This window comes from Leptosomus discolor, chromosome 1, assembly GCF_034619465.1.
Source record: "Leptosomus discolor isolate bLepDis1 chromosome 1, bLepDis1.hap2, whole genome shotgun sequence".
Taxonomy (NCBI): Eukaryota; Metazoa; Chordata; class Aves; order Leptosomiformes; family Leptosomidae; genus Leptosomus; species Leptosomus discolor.
In genome coordinates this window covers 3,812,193-3,838,344 of record NC_141391.1, presented here as the reverse complement: position 1 = coordinate 3,838,344, position 26,152 = coordinate 3,812,193, and the positions used below count along the sequence as shown (strand labels likewise).

The window sequence follows — 26,152 nt, the reverse complement described above, 5'->3', positions numbered from 1 at the left end:
AGAGGGGAGGGAAGGTGCTGGATGGATGGAGAACGGGAGCCGAGGGGAGGCCGGCGCGAGGTGCAGAATGACTCAAGGAGACACGGGAAGCCAACCTTTCCCCTTAAACACTCCTTAAATCTTTCAGGCAGAGAGACAGGTAGCGCCAAACCCAGAGGAGGGCTGGTTCTATGTTGTCTAGGGAAAAGCAGAAGAGAGTCAGAGAGGGCTGCAGACAATCCAACGGCACTTGTGCTGCCAGGCGGCCAAGCGTCTCCTCTCACCTCCTCCGTCAGTTTGGATTTCTTCTTGAGTGTTAAGGAGACCAGTTTGTGCCGCACACTGTTCTTCTTGTGCCCATCAATATGAGTACTCTGCAAAGCAAAAGGCGTGGATGCAATGTGGTGAGACACAGAGCCCTTCCGTGAACACGCGCTCCCTGCCTCCCCCGGGCTCCTGCAAAAGACCATTAATCCCAGGCAGGGAGTGAGATATTTCAGAGGCTCGTGGGAATCAGAAGTGTGGACTCATATTCCTGTGCCTCCCGATAACCCAGGTCTGGCTCTGAATTTTGTAGATACTTTCTAATCAATGAGCCTCCCTCAGGCCAAAATTACATATTGGGGACATCTGAAAAAAGTAATGTTGAATACAAGGCTGATTCCTAGTCAGCCTCTCAGTTCTGCTGTATGCCATTGAGGCTTGTTCCTACATTGCAAATGAGATGAGCAAGACCACTCTCTGAGATAAGCCAGCAGGTTTGTGAGCTGGAAGTCATCTAGCCAGGGATTCATGGACAGGTAGTTACCCATTGTGGTTTCACCACTGTTAACCAGCTCTGTGCTCTATCCGATTTCCTAGAAGAATAAAGGTAGGACAGACCCAGGCACTGACTACATATCATCAAGTTACTGCTGGCTTTCTACTTTTATAACAAACTTATGTCAGCTGGCATGGATAATCACTTCACTTTTTGACTTAGTTAACCTTTCCCTATTTAAAAAACTTTGAAAAGACTGTGATTTTACACCGGATCAACACTTTGAGTCCTGCAGCTGTGATGGTTTATACCCATCATAAAGTCAAGTTTGTACTTGGATTTGCATATCATCATGCTCAGGGTCAGCTCACATGTCTCCCTGCATTGGTGTGCACTCTGCACAGCAGATGTAACCACAGAGAAAAATGACAGCTTAAATTTCCCTTCTCTTCTGTGCTACCTGATGTCTCAGTTGGCCAAAACACACCTTTTTGTAACAAACAAGCAAGAAATGATGGGTAGAAGGAATGAAAGGTGATTCTTGGTGTATATTTTTTTACAGAATTACAATCCAGATGATGCTACTCTCCTTCTTAGGTAATTCACTGAAAGTGCTGAACGATACCACTATCTCTAAAAACTAGGAGATTTGTTAATTTACACCTGCAAATGCTGCAGGGCCTTGTCCAGATGATACTACAAAATACTTCTTGAAAATGCAACAGTGCTATCTAGAAAATGCCCAAACCAGGTAATATCTTGTACTATTGAACAAAGTAATTGCCAAAGATGAAAGCATATCAGAGCTATGGACAGTGATTTATCCAGAGCAATGTCTTATCTGGGAAGGGTCCTAAGATGAAGTCCGCCAGTGATATCCCAGAATGCACTGAGGATGCAATAGAGATTATTAGGGTTTTTTTTTATTTCCACAGCTTAATCTCCTGGTAACGCTTTACATCCTGCTCCAAGATTAAGTACACAGTTTTAATTTAGTCTTTTCTGGCCCAGGGCAGATCGAAAAGAAATCCCCAAACGAGAGACTGATGACAAAGGACATTGCATTCCCCCTATGTATTTCTGCCCTATGGGGTAGAAGAGAGAGATCAAAGCCCCGTGAGAGATATCGTGGCACTTCCCTTACTGTACTGCTTGAGGACACTGTTATCCTTGTGAAGAAGGGACAGGATCAATACCTGACACACGGGTAATTCTCCCTTTGTAGCACAATTGCATATTAATTCGACAAACCGATTGCCTGCAGCAAACCCCACAAGTTGTTTCTTTCCAACACATTTCAATATCCAACACCTAACAACAGCGTCTCTTTTACAGCCGCAGCAGTTACCTCTCCTTCTCCCTGCAGAGCCTGCAGTTCTTTCTTATAGGTTTTCTTCCCAAGAGTCTCATAGATTTTTGTCATTACTGGTATCTTCTCGCCACCGTCACTCATGGCTGTATGATACTTCGGCTCAGGGAGGTCTCCCATGAAACGGAGGATAGTGATCCATACAGCAAGTGCTGCCTATTTGAAAGGAAAGATTAACTCCATTAGCTCACACCGGGGCAGTGGAGGGGGTGGTCAAGCCATGCTGGATTCACCAAGGTCCCCACTGTGGTCTCTCTGTACAGCTGCAGGAGATAAAACACTTTCCTGCGTCACACAGAACAGTCCTGCCTGTAGCGTACATCCCATCTGAGCAAGCCAGGCAGGCTGGTGGTTGGGACCACAAATTCATGCTCTGTGTTCACGCCATCATGAGTGCGTTTGTGCACCCTACAAGGGGTTTGCTTCTTGGCTAGGAGATGCCAGTCTTATAGACAGGCAGTGACTGGCAGCTCCCAACCCACCGCAGAGGGGAAGGAGAACCACAGTGAAGGCAAGTTCGTGGCTAATGTAATGTTCATTACAGCCATGCAGTTTCAATACAGTTGTGCTCTTGTACTGCTGGATACAGGACAAGTGTTTCTTCTCTGCTAGCTCTGCACTGGTGTGTACAACAAGGTAAGAAGCAACTTTTCCAGCTGCCAAGTAGCAGCTTTACAAGCCGTACTCGCTCAACAATTTTCATCATCCATGCCCTGAGCCCAGAACTTCATTAATTGTCTTAGCACAAATATCAAAGTACAGAGATGGACTCAGCCTTCCAATGCTACATCCCTTTAATGCTCGTTGTCTTGTCAGTGCTCAAAGCATGCTGGTGGGACAATGTCTACTGTCACACGTGCAGCAGATGAGGGCTATGCTCTCCACTGAGCCACGAGCACACGAGTATCCCAAAGGGAAACTGCTGGTGCCCTTTGGCTGAAGGGTTCTCCAGGCTTGCTCCAACCCACCCCGCCCTGCTCGAGGTTTTTTAGCCCCTGCCTCACCAACTGGTCTCCTTCATCTTCGTGGTACAAGAGAGGCTGCTTGAGAGGTCGGCGGATGTAGGTGTGTGTCGTCGTGCCCTGGAAATACGTGGCGGCAAACTTGGCAAATTTGTACTCCGAGAGATCTTCCTCCTCTTCCTCAGGGAGAGGCAATGCTGCATCCAGGTCCTCTTCCTCCAGCTCCTTCTGGGCTTGCTCAAGATCCTGGTGGGGAAGGGCACGTCAGGCATTCAGCACGGCTTTGGATACTGAACTACCTTTTCCTTTTGGGCCCAAGTTTTCTGTCTGTCTGACCTCTATCCCAAAAGGAAAAGCCAGCTGGAGCGAAAATCATTAAATATACCTCTGCAGCCCATGTAAAGCCCAAGTCCTGAAGGACATGCCTGTGCCCAGGAATGTCCCCAGAGCAGTAGGAGAAGCAACAAGCACAGCCCCACTCCTAGCATGGGGAAGGGGTGTCCAAGAGCTAAATGCCGTGAGCCGTGACGAACCACAAAGGAAAAGATCTCAAAGGCCACAGGTCCTCAACGATTTTTTAGTGATACTGCTCTCCTTCATCTGGCAGCCCCAGAGAAAGCCTGCAGAATGTCTGCCTGTCCCCAGCCACAGCATGGTAACCCTCTAGGGCCACACGGAAGACCCTGGTCTTGAGGGAAGCCTTCAGAGACCCACTTTTGTATTGCCATACTCCCCCCTGATTCATTAATATGTTGCTAAAGTCTTTCATGTGATAGCTAGGGTCATGTATGTCTTGAGTACCTCAAAGCCATTGGGTGCCTGTCCTTCCTGGCCAGGCAAGGAGGAGGTTGTCCCCAGAAATCCGAACATTTTGTCCACCATTTCTGAGTCGTTCACGGGCTCGTTGCGAGCTTTCTCCATTTTTTCTAAGAGCTCTTTCTTCCGACGTGCTTCCTCCTTCTCCTTTACTTCTCTCTCTGCATCTTCCCGTGCCAGCTGGGCCAGGCGTACCTGCAGGAGGACAAGTACAATGACTGAACTGCTCCTTCCAAAGAGCTGGCACTAAATTGTGCAGGGCCTGGCTTTAGAAAGGCAGACTGCCTGGTGCTCGAGGTGTTATACCAGCATTGTGACTTGGAGCAAACCAGTGACATGTCCCTGCCTGTTTCCTAACTGCAGAAGGACAAAGCAATAGCATTTGCTTCTTCCTTAGAGCCTGTTTAGAGGGTCTGGTCCATGCACAGAGATTCTCACTGACCTCAAGTTTTGCTTTTATACAGCAACCATGTATGTGCACACAAACACACAGTGTCCCAGTTCCCCCTGCAGCCTTTATACAATAAAAGCAAGTGAATAATAACTGTAATCGCTGGCATTCCTGTGCAGCAGATCAGAAATTCTGGAGCAGCTTCAAACTAGTTGGAGCACAGAGTACTTTAGTGAATTAAATACAAACCACTCAAGCAGGGCAGAAATCCCTTAGATATTTTTGGCATTCCCCCTCAAAGAAGCAAAACCAGTCCTTGGAAAAGAGAGACGAAGCCCCAGAAAAAGATCAATCCCTGCGTACTTGGTGCTTCTTTTCTGCTTCCTCTTTAGCTTTCTTGGCACTCATCTCCTTTCGGAGTCGTTCCTCTTCCGCCAGCCGAAGTTTCTCTGCTTCCAGGCGTCGGTGGTACTGGGGGAATAAACACAAGAGCCCTTCTGAATAGGCATCTACTTATTTTCTAAATTCTTTTTGCTCTTTAAAAGCCGATCCCATGAGCACGTGATGCAGAAGCACATTTATTTCACCTCTCCCTACCTGTGTTTCTCACAACCGACCTCTCCTCCATGGTACTTACTTCTCCCCGGAGGCGCTTATACAGCCTTCGGGCGATCATGCCCCGGGCGTATGCCTGGACGGTGAGGACAGCCCAGAGGCGGTGGCGGAAAGCCCTACGGACCAGGTAGCCCCGGCATCGTGCCTGAAACTCGATGATCCGCCGGCGAGCCATGTGGTACTGCTTGTGGAGCTTGCGGGATCGGTAGAGGGCCTGCAGTCTCAGGAAGCCGATCCGCATCTGCAAAAGGGAGCAGGATGAAACCACCCCACCACCCAGGGGCTCACCCACCATAAGCAGATTTCCATCGCTAATCTTCCGTCACTAATCTCCTTCTTGCATGGCTGTAAATAAGAGCCACTGAAATCAGCCCCCACCAGGACAAGCCTTCAGGAGGGAGGTTCTCCAAAAGGGGGGAGAAATTAAGCCCTCTGGCTGCTGTACTGGTTCAAAGCCCAGGAAGGACAAAGGCAGTTTCTTCCCCACTGAGTCCTACAGAGTATCTGCCCTTGAGAGGCCTCAGGATGTCTGGCTGGTAATCTTAAGGTAGCCACAAGTCATGAGAGTTGCTCCCATGGCGGTCCAGCATCTGTAGACCTCCTGCCTGAAAGACAAGATGCTGTTTCAAGGCAGGAGGCAGCACACTGACCAGCCTGGAAGTGGCTATTCCTATCAAGTTGAAGGCTTGGAAAATGACATTGAGACACTTTAGATCCCAACACACTTCCCAAATGACACAGTGATGAGTCAGAGCCAGCTGGGCCAGGGAGAGAAGGCGGCCATGGACTATATTTGGGAGACACCCAGATACAGTCCCATCTGGGTATGGAGTCTGTTTTTTTCAGAGAAAACTGCTCTTGAGTTTTCAGTCACCTGGAAACTATCGGAAGACTTTTAAAACCCCAAGTGACCAGTTGGTGCAATGGACATCTAACTCACAGGGACAATGACAGCTAGAAGGTGGTCAGGTGCTCTCTTCAATGAGAAGGCAAAGCAGCAAGAGCAAACCTTCATTCATCACCTCAACTGATAAAAGTCAACCCCACCCCCTTCTACACTCAGTGGGGCATTTTGAGCCAGGGAACTCTTATGTATGTCCCAGATGAAAGAGGTAGGAAGGCAGAGGTGTGAGGAAGCACCCCTGTACTTACAGCACCGTAGTTCTTCCTGCAGTTATGTCCACGCCAGTACCTCTGAATCATCAGGACTGAATTTCTCACTTTCAGGAAATTGGACCTGCAAAGGCATTTCAATCACTTGCCTCTGCAGTTTGGCCGCAAGTTATCACCATTTCCTGGGCCTCATTCTTTAGGGATTTGAAACTGAGCAGCCAGGTGGAGTAAACACTGCATTTTTGGCCTGAAAAAGTCTCCTCCATCAGCTTTCTTTGCTTTCATAAAAACATCTGTAGGGCCTCTCTCTTGACAGGTCTCTGCAAGCAGATCCTGCCAGGTTATGGGAATGAGTGGAACTGAGAATGGTCCTCTCCTTCCTCCCGCCCTGCACCCTCCTTTCCCATCTGAAATCTCTTCCCTGCCTGCTCTCCCCACTTCAATCCTAGCACCTGAGAATGGATTCAATCTCACTCCAATGATCAAGGGTGAACTTCAACAACACCACCCTGCTGCTCCCATCTGTTCCTCCCATCCTTCTTAGCCTGGACTGACTCTACCTGTAGACACCTTGGAGAGAATTATGTTGGAAGGGCTTGGGAGTCTTGCTAGGATTACTGTGGGAAAGATTGCAGAGTGTTTAGCATGTGCCCTTTCTGCAAGGCCTAAGGCTCAACCTCAGATATAGCCACGGCTTGGACAGTCAAATAGCACAAAGTCCCAGGAATTGTCCCTCCTCCATGAGGTGAAGCTTGTCCTTGGCTGTGGCTCCCCCTCTTCTTTCACAACTGTGCCATGAACTCCCCATGGGCTACCTGCCCTCCTCCTGAGTCTGGCAACTGGGTTGCAAAGGGAAGGGTCCTGAACCCCTTGGGCTTTGGGGAGAGCAACATTAGTCACAGTGGATGACCTAGTGGTCCCATTGCAGTCTTGTGAGGATCCCCATAGACTGGAGGCTTAGTGTTGCCTTCAGCAAGCTGAGTCTCACTGCTGCATTGTCAGAGCAAACATCATCTCCCCTGACGACAGCACTGAATGGTGACAGAAGGTCCTGTTCTGTCCATGCTTGAGGCAGATAACACAGTTTTCCTCTTGTTTCCTCTACTGTTTTCCTCCAATACTTTCTGCACTTGAGTGCAAACACATTGGTGTTCCCCTCTCCCCAGCTGCAGGCACGGCAGGTCAGATGGGCACTGAGAGAACAGCGCATCCCCCAGGAGGTGCTTGCTGGGTGAAGCATCCCACATAGCCTACCTCCCACTTGGCAGTAGGGCTCACACCTACCTGTCTTTAAACCCACGGACCACCTTCTGGATGAGGATGACTTTGTCCGTGATGGCCTTGTCTCTCTCGATCTCCAGCAGCATGTCGTGGTGGTCCTGTGGAACGAAGTGACACAGCACCCATATCTCAAGCTTTCCATCTGCCTGGCATGTGGCAGGAGGGGTGGTAAGAGGCCTTTCCCCAGAGATGTCCAAAATAAACTCTTGGGTTATTTTACATCCCAAGTATCACCCTACTTACTCACCGGGGAAATCCTAACATAAACCCTAGTGATCTACTGCCTTCATTCCCAGATGAACCAGAGCATCCAGAAGCTGCGTATGCAATCGTTTATAGTCTGAAAACAACCAAATTACGTTGCCCTTCAATGCAGAGCTCCCTGCTAGTGCTGTCAGCCATGGAAGCAGTTCCTGAGAGCACTGAAGCAGTTTGAGAACAAACTCCGGGCTGCCTGAGTCCCATCACTCCCTCTAGTCAAGGCTACAATGCCTCCGTACCCTAAGGACAAAACAGCTCCCCAAAAAACTGAATTTCTTTGCCCTGAGGCATCCAGATGCACCAGTCCAAGCTTTCTATTGATTCCTCCCACACTGTTTGCAACTCTGCTTTCTTTCCTGGTTTCAGCATGCTGACCCCTGCCATGCTGGGTGCAGCAGAGGCAGCTCCACATGTTTCCTGCTTTGCTTGACCTCACGTGGCCCCTCGAGGCCTCCCAGTTTCTCCATTTCCTGCCCTGACAGCTGCGAGATCTTGATAACAGGCTCTGGAAAGAGCGGCTAGTGGGAACAGCTTCTAGGGAAGAGATGGGGGTGTTGGTGCTGGCGATAAGGTTGGGGGTGAATTTAGACATAAGCGGTCAGAGTTTACTGCTGAGATTTTTGCTCAAGAGAAGCTTTTGCTTCCAGCCTGGTTCCTGGCCACCTCTGCCTCATCTTCCCAGAGCAACACAAGGATGTGTTTGTAAGGAGATGAGAGTAAGCGGGGCTGCAGGGGACCTGCAACGTTGGGCTGCTCTGTGTCAGCTGGACTGATGCAGAAATGGAGGCTGTAGCCATGTCTTGGGTTGTGCAAGGACATGCTGAAAGCAAAGGAAGCCTGTTGTGCTCTCGGTCCCTCTCTCTGCAGGGCTCTGCATGGACATCCCTCCTGCTGCTATGCTTTTCGGGTGAAGGTAGGAGATGAGGTTGAGTGGCTCAGCCCAGAAGGTAAGAGGCCGTGTGCTGTATGTGACTATTTCTGTGTCTGTATGGATATGTGCATGCGTCGGTGCTGGCAGTGTTAGGACTTCCTCCAGCCAACTGCTTCCTAAATGAGCCCCAAATATCCCGTCTTGGCCCAGGTCCTACCCACTGTCACCCCAGCCCAAAGACCACGGGAAAGGGTCGAGTCTTGTGATGGATTGGAAATGGTAGGAGACCCCTTTACAGGCAAGGGTCCCAGAGGGCAGAGGGGATGTGGAGAACCACCTACTTTCAGGAATATCTTTGTCTTGCCGATCTGCCAGTCATCATCCTTCCCGAGCACTGCTTCAGCAATGCGCTGGCATGTCCCACGCAGGTCACCCTGGTAGGACAGGGAGTGGGATTCACCAGGACCAGCCTCATCCATCGCTCCTCCCAAGCCCAGCAGGGACCTTTTCTGGTCCCAGTTCCAGTAGTTGTCTGCTAATGAGATTCCCAAGGCTTTACCATCACCATATTTAAGGTGAGTGAGAGGGCCAGGCTGAATATGACTACCTGTCCCTGCCAGCCTCATAACCATTTTTCCTTCACTTGGAAAGCCCGGAGCACCACTGTAACATCTGGGGATCGAATGTTGCATAATTGCTCTTGGAGAGGATGGACACCCCATAAATATCTCTGGAGACCCCAACAGAGAGCAATTGTTACCTATGGAAGAAGATGCTCACCTGCTTGTATGCTGGCTTCACCCCTGGCATGAGCACCCGGTACCGGTCCACGAACTCCACAAACGTGTAGCGGATGGGGTAGCCGGCTCGGCGGATCCGGATGGTCTCCATCATCCCTGAGTACCTCAGCTGACGGACGCACAGCTCCCGGTCAAACAGCTGGGGATGTTACAAGACACCGTGTTTTGATTGCACATCTTGGCCTGCATTGGCCATAAAAGAGTGGAGACTCTGAAGATATGCAGGGCGAGCAAGTCAGGCGTCCACCTAAATCCTTCACTTGGTGGACCCAAGGCCGTAGGACTGTTGGCTGTCATGGGCCTGATCCTATGACTCACTCCATTTCTTTAACTCCCGCTTGCAAGGCTGGATGTGTCCTACCTATTGCACAAAGGACTGAGAGAAGAACTGGAGAACACAATGCAATGGTGAACATCACCTTGGGAAAACAGTCAGCGATGATGCATCTACAAGGGTCAAACCATGCAGTCGCCCTTACAATGACCACTCGTGGTCATTAACTTCCAACTGCTGCTCTGAGCTTTACGGCATGATCACAGCACTCCTGTACGGGCAGGGCAGTACCATTTTGCAATCAGAGGAAGCAGAGGACCACATCAGCAAAGGCTCAGACACTCAAAAGACTTAGGGTGACTACACTAGTTGATGTGAGGGTAGGTAACAACCTGAAGACAAAGGAAGAATGCAGCCTTGGCGATGCTGAGGCCCTGAGATAAACCTGTTACCATCAAACCACCCTCTACCCAGGAGGACATCTGAGGAGCTTACAATTAACAGGTCAGAACTGAGACCAGCTGAAGGTTTTAGGGAAAAGACCAGCATTTGTGGCTGCTTCTGGCAAGCAATGGACAGTTTGAAGGCCAGACAGCAGACGTAGGTAACCCAGTCATTGCAGATGTTTGCTAATGAACCTGGCTGCTCTCCCTTGCTTCGGGGGCCTCAGGGTGGATAATGAGTGGTGCTGCTAGATGGGCAGATCTGCTGAAGCAAAGGGAGTCTCAGGAAAATCCCTGCCACACTTTAGTGCATTAAGAAGGATCCTGGAGCCCCTGAGAGCACCCTCTTGCAGCCTGATGTTGTCTGCTGGGAGCATTCAAAAAGCGTTCAACCCAAGTGTAAAATAAAGACAGACGTGGTGTGGTGCTGGCAGAAAGTCGGGACAGTAAATCCCAGCCTGGACCAAAGAGTTACACCAGGGTGTTATTCATCTGCCTTCCCTTCAGCTGTCTAAAACGTGCACGTACAGCTATGAAAGTCACCTAGGCTCTCCCTGAAGTGAGTGAGGAGAGATAGGTACGTGCCTGAACCTCAGGTATCCCTGTATCTCAGATGTGTCTCCTGGGATAGGAGGATCTGCCCTATGGATGCACCCATCTCCCCATCACTGGAGGGAGATTTTTGACTATCTCCTAGCAGCCGCTTAACCATGAAAAGGCTGGAGTGAAGTGAGATGGATCCTGACCCCAGGAGAAGACAACAGATGAGCAAGGAAAAGGTAGAAAGTGGAATCATCCAGATTTGGTCTCAAGCCATCCCTATCTAAAATGGGTACGGGGGACAAGAAAGGTGCAGAGGAAAAAGGTGTGGGTTCCTCTGTCCCCCCGTGTGTCACGAAGCAGAATGGTATATGAGGGGTTGTGGGCTTGCCATTAACCCTCCAATGTTTGTAGGGCTAGTTCATTGCATATATGGGCAACTATGCTCTCCTGGCATCAGGGCCTGATGAGGCTCAGACTGCTGGAGACAGTTTTGGCTTTCTTTGCGTGGTTTGTTACCTCATTCATCCCATCCGTTTCTCTTGGACTAACCAGAACAACAGAGCAATGCTCAGAAACAGCAGCATGGGACAACGTACAGACCCAGAGAATTCCAGCCAGCACCCTGATGCAAACAACTTCTCCCCCCCACACCCCAAAGCACATTTTAGAAGGAAGCAAAAGTTTTAAAATAACATTAACAAAAAGTCATGGCTTTCCACTGACCTTTCACTTCCCACTATCCTGTTTCCTATCACTATCAGTACACTTTCCTTCAAAGCCAGGGACAGAAAATGAACTCCCAGAAAATGTTCTCTTTTTCAGTCACCCTGCACAGCTCTGTGTACCATTATCTGGGATATTTTTTTTCCTTTGTATTATTAAACCAAACCCAAAAATTAATTTAGCAAGAAATCACATTTCATATCATACAGCACTACAGTCTGTGATTCAGTGTTAGCTCATCCACTCATTATTTCAACGGGGAGATGAATTTCTCATTGTCAGATTCTTTCAAACTTGTAGCTGTTTTTAAATTCAACTGAAAGTTTTGTAGATAAATGGGTTGGACAAAGACTTCTGGCTTAGTACTTGCAAGAGCTGATGAAATACAGACTTCCTATGCAGGACGCAAAATGTCAGATCGAATCCCAGACATCCAAGTATAAAAGCAGCTCAAAGTCAGGGTGTTGTGAATAATTTATTAACATCAGTTCAGGATGCACATCTATTCGTCAACTTCACCCATGTTCTTAAAAAAGGTCTTGTTTTGATCTCAGCTTAGATGATAATCTCAGATCAGACATATCATCAAATATTAACCCAAAGCATTCCACTGACATGCCTTTTTATGCTCACCAAGACCAGGATAAGGGCATAGTAAACTGCTTTGAGAGAGCCGCCAAACCTTTCACCCTGCATCACATTAGGTTCGCTGAACAGCAAAAAGTAAGTTTCAACCAAACACTGCTTGTACATAACAGCTCTAAAATTCAGTATTTTATAGTTTTTTTTCACTCAGTTGAGCTTTGCTAGCAGATACTGACTTTATATAAAGCTCCAGCTCTGGGTAGATTAACTGCTACTGAAGTGCAAAGGCATGGGCAAAACGATTCAAGTAGCTGAAATGATTATTAAATAAAGCTCTTCCTCCCCAAGCAGTATCACAATTAAGAGTGGTGAGCAGCTGACAGTGATTGATGACAGCACCAGGGTCCAGTCCTGCAAGGAGCTGACAGTGGGACTGGGGAGTTCAGCACCGACTTTATTCTCTACCTTTTGCTGCAAAACTCGGAGTCGCCTCTGTGAGCAGTTTGTGGCCAGGGGGATTTACAGCCATCTCCTTCCCTTTTGTTTGTTCCTTTTGAAGCAACTCTCTGGGAATCAAACCAAAATAATTCCTCTCACCTTTCCTCTGTGCTACCTTGCCTCTTTATTTTTTTTTTTCTCTGCTTTTGGAATAGTGCTTTTGCCATTGGTGTGAAATACCAGCAGCTGAAAGGATCAAACAGGGGTGAAACCGAGTGATATCCCTTGGGAGCAAAGATTTTGTAGAAAACAACCATGGGAAAGGGAATCACTTTTAGGAAACATTGAACGCTGCCATAGGACTAAACCCAGGGCCCTACAGCTCAGCCTAAGTCTCTGGTAGGGAGGCACCTACCCACTATGGAAATTCAGAGGCATTTCCTATAGGGGAAAGGGCTGCGGCGTGAATTCCTCGAGGTCATCCTGGGAGGAAAGGCAGGGGCAGGAGCTCCCCCCTGCAAAAAGTTTTGGGGTGCTGTTGGATTGCAAAGCAAGTACCTGATTTTGCCAACACTTTGGTGACTCCCTTGCTTGCAGAACAGGCTGCGGGTTGGTTTTCTAAGCACCCAGCGTCAATCCTGACTCCACTGATGCCCGAAGGAATTTTGCCATTACCCCAGGGCAGAGTGACCCTGCGGGCAGTCCTGTACGAAAAGCAACCAGGAGAGAAAAGCAGGACTTACCATGGGCTTCTTGTACTCATTGGGCTTGATGCAGCGGACAAAAAAGGGCTGGCACACGCTGAGAGTCCTCATCAACAGCTCCAGGGACCGCTTGAACTGGCTGCTGAGCGTCGGTGAGCGCTTCCTCGTCTCTGCTCCCTGCAAAACCGCAGCAGAACGGGCTCAGGAAATGAAATGATAACAGAGCCTTTCCCCTCTGGCTGCGTCCCTGGGAACCTCCTGTGACAGCCGGGGCCGGTGGAGGGAGCAGGGCCAGAGATGGTTGAGCGTTGCGGCAGGAGAGGGGCAGGGCACAGCCGGAGAGCTTGCAATGTCCAGACTCTGGAAATATCTGCTCCATACGCCTCTACCAAGCGAGGAAAAGTGCCATAATTTAATTTCTCCTGCTCAAACCTCTCTGTGTGACCGGTAATCCCATCTGCCTTATGCAGAGCCACAAGTAAGATCTGCCCATGAGAGCAAACAGCCCCTTCTGGGCCATCAAAAATCTTTGTATTGCAGCTTGGGGTGATGCGTCTGCCCAGGGATGCTCCTTGGGAATGGCTTGGGGTTCCCTCTCCCCATGCATTGCAACATGGTCATGACAACCCCTCTGTTGTAGTTCCTTGTGTCAGGCTAAGCCCCTCCTGCTCCCTGGGGGGTAGGATCAGAGACCCATGTAGTGTGAAAAACAAGCCAGGGGCACTTTTGCTTCAGGGTGACTCTGCAACATCTCCAGAAACTTCTGATAAAGTTCTGGTAAGCTTCCTCAGCCTGTACTACAGGGAAGATTAGAGTTGTGTTTGGAAAAGAATATTAACTAGGCTGAATGAGGTGGGTATTTAGGGTGAATCAGGACGATTTTGAGTATTTTGCTTGGTTTAGCTCCCTTGGTAAAATTAAAAATCTAATTGGCTAAATTAACAATCCAATCTCCATTTGGGGGTAAGTGTTTCTAAAGCAGAATGGAGATATTTCCCTTAATAGCCCCTTCTCCTGCCCTGGGAGAACCTTGTTAAACCACCTTCAAACTAAATGAAGCCCCTAGCTCATTGTGTATGTCAGTCGCTTCTACCTGAGCTCATTAGATATCAGTCATAGTGGTGCTGCTGTCTCGTAGGGTTTGCTGTTCAGGGAGCCTTTGTGGGGCAACAGGTACTGCTGAGGGGCTGGAGGAAAAGTTGGGCACCAGGACGTAACTCCCTTAGAATAAAAAATAGGGCAAAGTGTGACATGAGTAGTGACATGATCTAATGGCCAGGGATTTTCCAAAGGGAGGATTCCAGCAGGATTTTAATGCATTTTCTCTCCAAACATTCTCTTTTTTTGCAGGTGTTCAAGCCATACATGGAGTCACAAAGCCCTTGGCCTTGCTGCTATATTTCTTAAGGTGGTGATTTTTATTTCTACTTTTGCTAAGATCTTTATGTGCACTTCATTGTATAGCACTAATAACCTGTTAGATAACATTCCCACCCCCCCAAAACGGAGGAATTTCATAGAATGACAGAACAGCTTAGGTTGGAAGTGACTACAAATATCATCTAGTCCAAACCCCTTGCCATGGGCAGGGAATATGCACAGCTCAGGTTGCGTATGATGTTGAGACAAATCCAGTCAACACAAACACAAAGTCATCGTGGAATTTCAATAAGAGAAAACCCAGCTCATGCACACACCAGAAAAACCTGGCCTGCTTGTCAAGAAGAGCATGGGGGGTCACCATGATCTCTCCCAGTAAAATCCTTCCCCGAAGGACAAACTGTTAACAAATCTAGAGTAATTTATGGATGCAGCTGCTCCTGCAGAGCACTGTAGAGTCCGGTGCTCACATTCTGTCACACATTTGATGAGGAATAGGCTGTTTCAGCAAGAATCCTGGTTTGTAAAGCTTTGATTAATGTTTTCTTACCACGTTGCTAACTATGTGCAATGGGGTCACCTCTGTGAATTGTGAAAGCCACAGGGGTGGCAACAGATGCAGGAGCAGGGCTGGAAGTTGGAAGCAACTTCCATGTTAGCCAGGTTTGTCAATTTGGGCTTGGCTGGGAGAGGTCATTTTTTGAGCTGTGGTAGTAAGGTGTGCAAGACCTTACTTGCACGCTTGTGTGTAAGTAAGGTGTGCAAGTACAAGTAGTAAGGGTGCAAGACTTTGTACAAGGGTCTACAAGGGAATGCACTAGTGGTTTGCTCTCAGACAGCAAGACCTGCCTCTCTAGGTTGCTGGTGCATTGCATTTCTTCCTTGCACACATCCAGCTCTGGTGAAAAGCAGTGGTGCTATCTCCATCCTTACACCTGAGAGCTTTTTGCTGGGAGGGGCTGGAGGGAAGAGACAGTGGCCAGAAAGCAGCTTGTCTTCCTATCCAAATTGTCAGGGTCTGGGCTCCACCTGTCAAGACTACACCATCCCATCCATTCACATGCTTCCTGGGCCTGGCATTTGTGCACAGACTCGTCTCAGTGGTGGGCACCAGCCACAGGGGCATGAACCAGGCTCAGCTACACAACAAAACCTCAGGGGGAGTGCTTTGCATCAGCCTCCTCCTGCAGGGACAGGGTGACACCACTGGAGTCATCGTGGTTCCTCCCACCTCACCTCAACCCCAGTGTCGGCAGAATCACATCTCTTCCCTTGTTCCAACAAAACAGATCCAAAAAATTGAATGGAGCAGCCTGCCAACACAGTCTAGCAAGGCACTGAAAATACAGGTTTTACTGCAGAGGAGGAGCGTTTTTTAGCCTAAAACAGACCCAGTCCCCATAGCCTGAAGCAGAAAGAGCTGAACACATTCATCTTTTCTCCTGGCCAGACATGTCTTAGCTTCCAGACTCTGAGACTGTAGCGTCTTTGGGACACAGACTATCTCTTCACTGGTGTCCACACAGAGTCTAGCACACAGGAGGATGTGACCTGGGGTGTGTCATGGGGAAGGATGAGCGTGATTCACAGGTGCTGTAGTCCAGACTGGGGCACTGAGTAATCGCTCAGCCCATGCTCAGCCTCAAAGGGAAAAAAAAGGCAGAAGAAAAAGAATAAGAAAAATCAAAGAATTACATGATTTAGAGAGAGAAGTACCATCTCAGAAGAGAAGTTCAGAAAGATGTGCAGACCAGCATGACATTCAGACATGCTTCAATGCTACTTCTTTCTGCCATCTCAAACCAGCCTGAACTTTAGAAGCACAGACACATGTGTGGCTGTTTGCAGTAATATAAAGACAAAAGTCAAGGCAGAATATCATCAGCACGACACACGAGGACATTCCCCCAGCACAGGGTGTCTGAGATCCCCGGTGGCACAGCTGGAGCATTAGGCTATTTCCCAGCACCTCTGTGAAGCTGTAAAATCTCTAGGAACCTATTCAGACTCCTTCCTTTGGTGTCTTGGACACCTTTAGGTACTTATCATGTGTCCAGGGCTGAGAAAGCAATAACTGGTTCATCCTATCTGCACCCTGTGGGTTCAGTGGGTTAAGGTGGACACAAAGTTAGGTTAAGTAGGATGGTCTTAATACAGACCCAGAGTTACAGCCAGGGCAATCACCAGGTTTTTTTCTTGGTAACATTCAAACTAAGTAAACAGAAGCAAAGAGAAAACCAAGTACAAGGAGAAAAGTCACTGAGCCAGAAATGGTGGGAGTTACTCCTGCTATCCCTCTGCACATTCTCCTCCTCCCACTTCAAGGAGAAGGTTGCATGGTGCACCAGGATGGCCATGCCCACACTAGGTCTGCAGGGGAGATGGTGACCTGCTTCAGTGGAAATGCAGAAAGATTAATTACTTGAGGTGAGTTAGCAAATGAGAGAGAAGCACGTACCACCAGCAACACTTTGAGAAAAGGTTCTGGACAAAGGACCATCCTCCCATCTCTTTAGGATAAGCAGGTCACTAAACTAGGCCAACATGACATGCTGTTTATCAGCCTTTTTTCTGAAGTCTGAGAAAAATTATGCTTTTTTTTCATTATTTTGGTACATGAAATCTCGCTGGGGTGGCCTCAGGTGACCACTCAAAGTTGAGGCCCCCTCACAGCAGGTTCTGCAGTGACATATAGTGAAAAGACAGCCTCTCTCCTAAAGGCTGTGCAGTCTGGAAAGTGCTTTAGATGCAGAGTTGACATGGGCTACATGACAGAGCCAAGCATCACTGTTTTGAACTACGCGCCCATTTTATAAAACGTACTGATGTTGATACATCTGGAAAATCTTTTTTGGCTTGGCTCTTCCACCCTTACCTCACTGCCTAACAAATACAATCAATTATTATTCATTAGAAAATCTACAGAACACGAAACTATATTATAAGAACTCTGATAACAGAAAACAGTGTCATGTCTCCCATTTCCCTGTATTCCCTGTTGTTGCCTTCAGAGGAGTGGCCTGAGCATTTCTGATAGATTTTGCACAACAACTCTCTCCTGGACTTAATCCCACCATATCCTCACTCAGGAATGAGTATTTTTTGGTGTGTGGCATTGCTACAACTCTAGAGCAGGGCCCAATGAGATGTGCAATCCAAAGAGTTTGCAGTCATGATACAGAGGGGAAGGAGTCCAGCTCTGGAATGAATAGCTTTGGGTCATTTTGGGTCAGATCCCCATCATTGGAATTCCAAGTCCAAACATCTGAGACACTGCAGAGGTAAGAAGGGTTGAAATTCAGCCCCATGCAAGGATCTGAATTTTGAGTCAGGTCTATCTCCATCATAATCCTCTGGCTATTGAAAGATTGTCATGGAAATGTGAGCAGAGTCACAAAACTGACATCACAAAACCTTTAGCACACAGTATGCTACCCTATGGCCAAATATCTAGCAAGAAAGGTCTGGGAAACCATCAGAATCAGTCAGGAGATGAGATGCAACAGAAAAGACCTGAAAAAGGTTCCAAGAGCTTGTTTTGGTGATCATTTGAAGTTCAACATTAACTGTGTCTTCGAAGGTCTGGCTTTGAGCTCTCCCCTGAACAAGAACTAACCCCCCACAAGACTGATGGCCTTTCCAAGCAATCCAGAAATGCAATCCAGGAGTCCCTCTTCACACATGAACTGCCAGCTTCCTGCCCCGAAAAGGCAAATCAGGGCCAGATTTGCAGTTGTATGGAGGAATAATGTCCCACAGAAGCCACTGGTGGCACCATTATAAACAGCCAAATCCCACAGATGATCCATCTGAAGTTAATTAAAACGATCCAAAAATCAGAAAAAAATCTGCAAAACTTTGGCTCTGGCTGGTTCTGATTTTATCCAAACCGAATTCCCATCAAGGCAAAGCTTTTCTGAGCTGAGTCCGAGAAATAAATGACACAGTCATACACCTGTATCTATTCAACAAGCTGTAAAAATGCTCTCCATCACATTGGTCACTTGAAATGGATCCTCTATGGTTAGTGCAGGAAGAGGAATTAACTGACAAGAGCAAATCACAGTCCTTGCCAAGGAGAGGTGAATATGCAACAGAGGAACTCATGTATTCAGTTTACCTTTGGCGTGGGTGTGGGTGACTGGCCAAATGTGCTGGATGCATAGCCACAGAGAAACTACACGAAGCGCAGGTGAAAAAAAAACACAGAGACAGAGAAGAGAAAATAGTGAAAAGAAGGAATAACCGAAATGGAAGCCTGACATTGTTAGTCTTGGAGGTCCAGCTGTTAAAATATCTCACAAACAAAATGCATTGATTCTTAGATTTTTGTCTATCCCCCTCCTGGCTTTTCCCCTTCGTCTGCATGTTCACATCCTTGAAGCTGAGGGAACTGTCACTGTCCAGCTCTTGCCTCTTGAAAATAGCCCTTCTCCATCTTTTAACCTCACTTATTATCCATACAGTTTCAGCCATCCCCACTCCTCTCCCTCACACGTAACTGCTCTTCTGTGACGAGTGCTCTCAATACACAGTGGTTGGGAAGATGCCAGGGAAAAACTAAATTTTCACAAAAATTCTAAAGAAATCCCTCCCTTCCTCCCTAATTTCAATCCAACAAATCATATATTTTCTATAGAATTGAAGTTTTTGCCAAGGGGAAAGCCTCCAAATTTCCTATTCGTTTTTCCCTTCACTGGTTTCCATCCTCCGCTGCTCCTTCTACCTGTTCCTTAAGCAACCAGTGCTGTCAGACCATACTGGCTCATTCCTCAGAGAAACGGTGTACGGTTCCCACTGAATTCATCATTTCACCTGGCACCGCTCAAAGCAATGTTCCAATTCAGCAAACACGTGCAGATAGACCTCCTCCGTGATGGGCCTGCGTAAATCAGGCTTCACAGCCCCGTGTGCTCCAGTAATACCCAGTTCACCACGCAGGTTTCATTGGCACAAATATCATGCCTTTCAGGGACCAAACAGTTACTACAATATTCAAATATACACTCGTGATGAGTTTTCAAACTTCTCTGAACTGTGGCTTCCTCAGGTTTCTGGCATATAAGGATCTTGTTTGAAAGACTGAATGTAAAGCAGATATGGGTGTGCTTTTCACTGACACACAAAATCCTACAAACTCATCAATAAGCTCCTGAGAACCAAAGGTTGGAAGCTGTTGAGCAAAATGCCACATTATTTGATCTAGCCCTTAGCAGAGTAGCCACTTGCCTCTTTTTAAAGGAAGATGTTAGATTTGGTTGACCTGGCCTGAGTGTCTCTGGAAAGTTTCTCCATGGATTGTCTCACTGATGCTTGGGGAAGGCACGCACACTTCCAAGGGGTGCCTTTGCCCCAGCTCTTTGCTGTATGCAGTCAATTCCCATGACCCGTGCTCACCCGCTCCTTCTTTTGGGCAATGTGTTTTAAGAAAGGGGTTGCAAAGATTATTGAATTTCGGTGGAAAGCAATGGCAAAATCATCTCAGCCCCATGTTGGATCCTGCTTGTCTGAGCAGTTTTGTTTGCGTACTGTTTAGGGCATTTGTGCTTTCCCAGTTCACACTTATGTTGTGCCCGATTAGGGGAGCTGGTACATAATCTTTGCTCCTCTTCCAGTTCCGTGCCAGTCAGGATACAAATCTCTCATTGAAAAAAGAAAAGCAAAGATCATTAAAGTATCAAAGCACAGGGCCCACCACTCAGAGCAGATTCTGAAGATGTTTAATGGAACTATAAAAGAAAAGTTTTATTTCAAAAAAAGTGCTCTGATGCTTTAAAAGGTCTCAGTTCTAAGGTCCTGGACAATGCCCAGGTGAAAAATCTCAGTTTTGAAGTCATACTTCCAGGTTCTTTCAAAGAGGCTTGGTAGTTGCCTCCGTGAAGAAGTCTGCGTGACTGTGTAAACCTGAGAGCTCCCTCTCGATTCCCCAGAGTGCACCTCTGCTCTGCTCAAACAAGCAAGACATCGTTTCCAGGGTGAACTACAAAGCTTGCACTGAAAATAAAAAGCAGCGAGCAATAAAAAGCAAAGTAAATGGCAGCACTGATGCTAAGGGAGTTAGCGCCTAGTTCAGCGGGAGTATCCACATCTGGGGATAGCTCTCAACCCACCGGGAGTGTCATGCCAATAGGAGGCTTAATTGGGGCTGATAAATATTATCTTGTTCCTAATGAAGTTGAAAGGATACTGATTATTTATTCAGGAGCAAAACTGAGTGACTGAAGGTTGTGAACAGGCTTGCAAACGTGTCTGTAGCCTAGTTAAAGAAATTTCTTGGGAATTTAAACATTTGTTTCCCTTAGTAGGCAAAGGAATTCAGCACCTGTATTTGTTTGGCACTCCTGAAAGTCCCTAAGTCCCTTGGGCCATCAGTGGCACTGGCTGGCATTTGGAAACAGGATCCGGACTGCTAAAAAACTTGGTTGCTTTGGAAAATGTCATCCCCACACCCTATGCAGTCCCATGGCTTTGCCTAGGGAGACTTGGGATTTGGCCATAGTGACCGATCTGTGTAGATTTTCAGGTTCTGCAAGGCTGATCTTTTGAAAGACTTTCTACTTTCATTTTGGGAGCAGGGCTGATGATGTCTTAGTAGGGAGACGTAGATGTTCAACTTACGCAAGAAAACATCATATATATGTGTTATTAATGGTGAAATAGTTACTAATCTCAGCATTTAAGCTAGTATCCTAGTAATAAATAATTGAAAGCGGTGGGAAGAGTTAAAGCAATAAGTGTGCCTTTCCCCAAAGCTTCAGCGCACGTGGTCTTCCCCTGCACTGAGCACAGAGTAAGCACATACCCTTCTGGACGACTGGGATGTGGAAAGGGGAGCTTTAAAGTTCAGCTTTAATAACTGCTGTCCCCTCTTGCTGCTGTCCTAACAGTAAAACATGACTGTTGGCTGGTCCCTCCCAGTTCTCCCGCAGTGCTTAAGGGCCAGACGGATTGTCCTTCGTTCTGCTCTGCTCTACAAGGATTTGATTTTCACTTGTTACTCTATTATACACAGATCTGGACTGCTGAGTTGGAGGGGCTAGCTCTTTCTCTCTCAGATTTCTACAATCACAAACCTTATTGTTCCCATCCCTACACAATTAGGAGAGGAGCAATCAAAGCACGAAAAAAATACTTGACGAACTGAATGCAGCAAACTGGGGGCGTGAGTGTGGAGGTAACCCCTGACAGTGCATTAACACTTTCTGATGGTTGGCTCACACTAACAGGTCTGAAACACCCCAAATAGAATCAGAGCAATATGACTCTTGGCAAATCTTCTGCCCCTTCCAGGAACATCCCCCATGAATAAAGGTCTTCCCCCGCCTGCATTACCATCGCCACGTCTGCTTGGAAGATCTGCTTGATGAATTTGTTTTTTGAGGAATGCACCAGCTGAATGATGTCTCCATGCAGCGTGTCCCTGTTTTTCTCCAAGAAACCTAGAGGAATAATGGGACAACACATAGATAGGTGACACAGTGCAACAAGGCCAGCGTGTGCCCTGCAAGCAGCCTCTGGGTTGCTGGACTACTGTCTGCTCTTGGGGAAGTAATGGGGGTAATGAATGGGCAGAGAAAGGGGGGCCAAGAGAAGGAAGACAGAGGCGCATCTGGAGACTGGGTCAAAGATTCATGTGATGCAAAGCGCTGCAATTCTCTCATGGGCACAAGCAAATGAAATAGCACCAAACTCCGCAGCTCACGGGCACTGCTGAAGGGTCAAGTCATTGCAGCCAGAAAAGGAGTACATTGACACCGCTATGGGCTACCATCCTGCTCTGCTCACCTTCCCCAAGCACCCCCTCCCACCCAGGAGCTGCCCCATACCTTTTGTTTCATAGTAAACGATTCCAGCAAAGTGGTTAATGCCAAACTGTGTTTCATAGTTATTCTTCGGAGGAATGTAGTTGGTGTTAAGCTTGTGCTGGGAGTTCAGCTTGTGTAACATGGTGGCATCTGTACCCTGTGTATGCAGAAAAAGATTTGACATTTAACCAGGGTTTGTCCCGTCAAAATAATTTTCTGATCAATAACGCCTTTTTTTTTGTCTTGGGTGACAACATGTATTTGTTTTGAGATGTGTTGGAGAGGATTTCTCAAGTGCAGCAATTAAAGAAATTGATTAAATATCACTGGTATGTTGTGCTGTATTCAAGATAGTGCTCCAAAGGGAGTATGTTTAACATTATTTTCTCTTAAACCTTTCCATAGCCTCTTCTTGAGCCTCTTGCAGGCATATTCTTCCATCAGAAATACTAACTTATTTTAAGCATGGTTGTGGTACTCACAGAAGAAAGTGTGACAGAGCAATAAAAACTGTGACTAGGCAACCCACTGGTGAATGTATGTTTGGGGCTGATCAGACCTCTCACAAGGTGCCAGCATGCAAGTGCAAAGGGCGTAAAAACAGGAGAGTCATTGGCAGCAGGGGTGAGCCCAAAACACACCTTGGGGAACTTGCTCTCCTCATCAATGAGGGAGATGATGTTCATGGGCTTGATGGCAATCATGTCCAAGGCATCCTGGTTATCAGTGAACTCAATGTGCTGCCAGTTGATGTTCTCCAGGTTGTACTCCTCCTGCTCTAGTTTGAAGACATGGCGCACGAAGAACTGCTGCAGGTTTTCATTTGCAAAGTTAATGCAAAGCTGCTCAAAACTGTGGAGGGAAGGACAAAGAAAGGCCGCTTCAGATCCACCATGGTCTGTCTTTCTCCATCTCTCTCCATGCTTTAAGCAATACTCTCAGACCACATCAACCACTCAGTAAGGCTGCTGTTGGCTGAGAATCTCCTTATCAGTTCAGATAATCAGATTTTCTCCCCCAAAACAGTGCTATAGCTGTTATGTGTGTGTAGCCTAAACCAATCAGTTTAGGAAATATGTTGCCTGCTAGTGACTAGCTCTGGTAATCTCTCACATAGAAAAAGGATTGGCCCAGCCCAGTCCTGATCACCTCAGGAGAGGTGAAAGGACTGCAAGACCTTGAGCTTGGGGGATGAAGGAGGGTTAAGACCTGGTTCTTCTTTTGCAGGCTCCATACCTGTTCACAGTGAAGTTCTCAAAGCCAAAGATGTCAAGGAGGCCAATGGATCTCCTGATACTTTTGAGTTCCTGGGAAGGAGGTCTGTAAATTGCAGCGTTGATCTTCTCCACGATCCACACGAAAAGCCGCCCGTAAATTCCCTGCAATATCACAAAGATGGAGGTCACTGAGACAGGTTAGCAGTTCGCCCTGCTAGTCTGCGTCACCACTTCACTCGTGATGGCACAGGCTCTCCTAAAGCGTGGACAGCAACTGGACAGTCCCTGCTTACCAACGCTCATCCCAGACCCTTGGCATGGCTTAAATGTTCAAGAGCAGTTATGTAGATCAAGGAAAACAGACCTGAAAGCCTAGATAAAACACAAGCAAAAGCAAAATCCCAAATTTGGATAGTCCTAAATTTTGTATCTGTGGTCTTGCTGTAAAGCCAGATAATCCTTTCCTGGGCTTCTAAACATCTCTCTCTACAGATCAGCCATATTACGCTGCTAGACAAGCCAAGGATATTTTGCCTGAACAAGGTGCTCACTTAAATGTAACAGCAGTGGCTGAACAGTCTGCTGATTTAATGAAGCAGCTACTGCTGCTTCAGGAATTCCAGAACTCCATGTTTCACGGTGTTATTCCTTTCTTTTGTATAAGCTAGAGCAGTGCTACCAGGAGAGGAGCCTGATTCAAAGGCCCACTGCCTCTACAGAAGTCACTGTCTGGATTTGCAGACTAGTTAGGTATCAAACCAGCTAGCTTGATCCTACCAGTTCCCCCCAGATAGAATGGGGGGCCCAAGCTAGCCAAAGCATGCCACTGATGCTTGTTTTGCAACCTTACGTGGGGCTGCAAACACCACAGCAGTGATGCACATGCACCCCATCAGCCGTCGTCACCCCAAAGCCTCAGGTGATGCTCTAAGTGCTCTGATGACCGCCAAACTGCTCCATCCCTATTGCTGTGACATTCAGCTTTATTTACTGCTGCAGACACACCCAAATCCTGAAATTCAGGTGTGGGTGTTACAGGTGTGGACAGAGCTGCTCTGATTTACAGCAGCTGAGGATTTAATCCTGGGACTCAAGCTGGGATGTTTTCCTGAAGCTGAGGTGAAGTCATTTCAGAATGCTAGCTCCTTCTATAGGTTACCTTTTGAGTATAGACTGTGTCAAGTCCAGATTGTAAATCCCTTGAAGATTAGGCTATCTAGACTCCTTCCATCTCCATTCTGTCATCCCAATGAGAACACAGTTTCGAGGCCATCTGCTGATCTGAGCTCACACAGGCACCAAGCGCAACACTTTTCCTGTGCAGTGGACGCTCTGGTCTCAAAAGTGCCAGATTTCTTCAGCTTATCAACAGGAGCAGAAGGGAATGTTCTAAGACTTACCTTTACAAAAGCATCCCTCACATCCAGCGCTTGTTCCATGCTGAGAGGGGTGGAGACAGTCTCGCCCCTGGTGATTATAGTCCGGCTGGTAAGGCAGTTCATCACGTCCTGAGGCTCAACCTGGCAAAGACAGCACCAAACACAGCTGCTGACTTTGTAACACAAGGTGTCCTTACAGTGGCCTGGGCTACTGACCTGAACATGCATGGCCAGAGGAAGAGCACAGCCCCCCATTGCTGGAGGTAAGTGACTTTTTCTGAGCTGTACAGGGCAAATAACTCAAATGATGTCACAGGCATTTTCAGAGAGAGTAATTAACACTTTTATACGGTGTTTTACTATGGAAAGTGTTCTTGTGACTTAGTGTGAGACGTTAATGAGGCGTGGGGAGAGAAGATGAAAAAGCAAAGCCTGCAAAGCTGTATCCGACCAGCGTGAATGTAGCTTTGCATTCCCTTGACCCCCTTTCATACTTCTGAGATCAAGTCAGGGAAATCTCCGCCCCCTAAAGTACACGAGAACAGCCTGCAGACAGCTGTGGGTCACTCTCTGAGACCAGTGGTGCCTACGGTGATGAGATGGTGTCCCCAGGGGAGCCCTGTTACCTGCTGGGGATACCAAGGAAGAATGCTCCAGCTACTGCATGGGCAGTTTGGGTGAGGGTCATCTCACCTCACTTTAGATGCACACATAAGTCACATCTCTGTCTCAGCTACTGTAATGAACTCTCTTTACATCAATGAGGGAAACACTCTATTTTAGGGACTGAGCTATTTTGGGCATCCTTTTTAGGATGACATGCCACCAAAGTGTCTGTTTCTCTCCACTGGTATGGAGGGGAGCTTGGATACCCAGCTGAGATGGAGACATCTACCTTCATGCTGCCACTGCAGGACAAAGTACGGCTTACCCAGGCCTCTCCAGCCTCCTAGAGCTGGTGGTGCAAGGAAAGCCTGGCTCAGATGAAGCTTTGACATAATACTGGGAATATGGGAACAAGCCAGAAAGGGGACAGCAGCACTGCAGAGCCACTGACCTCCAGCAACGATGCTGCAGTGATTAGTGACGCTGACTGAACAACCTCGCAGGCATCCAGGTTGTCATAGGTCCGAGCTGGGGGAAGAAAAGCAGAGGGAAAGCCGTCAGCGAGGGATGTGGCTCTGCAGAAGCTGGATGGGGGTCAAGGAAAGGGTCATTCTCCACGGCCTCCATGTGATGGCCAGGAAATATCTGCCCATCAGAAGGAAGAGAAAAGTTCATGCAGCTGCTGGAGTCCTGCTGCTGGCTGCAAAGGATTTGTACTCTGCTCTGCCAGCCACCTTAAATGACTGATGGGGTAAAAACCTTTCTAGCATGTAATTGCTTTAGGCTTCTGTCTTCCAAAGAGGCTTTTAAATCACTGTGTCATTTCTGACAGCAGGA

General features: G+C 47.6%; 1 protein-coding gene across 7 annotated transcripts in view; it reads right to left on the bottom strand.

Annotated features, from left to right (window-relative positions):
* The window catches only part of MYO7A (myosin VIIA), a 66,950-nt gene that overhangs the window by 23,970 nt on the left and 16,828 nt on the right, over positions 1-26,152 (bottom strand). For 4 of the 7 annotated variants that reach the window (XM_086481649.1, XM_086481648.1, XM_086481650.1 and 1 more), the window contains 17 exons: positions 25,767-25,843; positions 24,731-24,850; positions 23,350-23,492; positions 22,755-22,965; positions 22,135-22,270; positions 21,641-21,747; positions 12,968-13,105; positions 9,199-9,357; positions 8,760-8,852; positions 7,290-7,384; positions 6,045-6,129; positions 4,915-5,133; positions 4,641-4,748; positions 3,872-4,081; positions 3,113-3,316; positions 2,088-2,264; positions 264-353 (listed from right to left, as the gene is read on the bottom strand). In XM_086481649.1, coding sequence (XP_086337775.1) covers positions 264-353; positions 2,088-2,264; positions 3,113-3,316; positions 3,872-4,081; positions 4,641-4,748; positions 4,915-5,133; positions 6,045-6,129; positions 7,290-7,384; positions 8,760-8,852; positions 9,199-9,357; positions 12,968-13,105; positions 21,641-21,747; positions 22,135-22,270; positions 22,755-22,965; positions 23,350-23,492; positions 24,731-24,850; positions 25,767-25,843 — 2,372 coding nt within the window. Of the gene's footprint in view, positions 1-95; positions 354-2,087; positions 2,265-3,112; positions 3,317-3,871; positions 4,082-4,640; positions 4,749-4,914; positions 5,134-6,044; positions 6,130-7,289; positions 7,385-8,759; positions 8,853-9,198; positions 9,358-12,967; positions 13,106-18,428; positions 18,486-21,640; positions 21,748-22,134; positions 22,271-22,754; positions 22,966-23,349; positions 23,493-24,730; positions 24,851-25,766; positions 25,844-26,152 lie in introns of all 7 variants that reach the window. The other 3 variants (XM_086481644.1, XM_086481646.1, XM_086481647.1) reach the window with 3 other exon arrangements.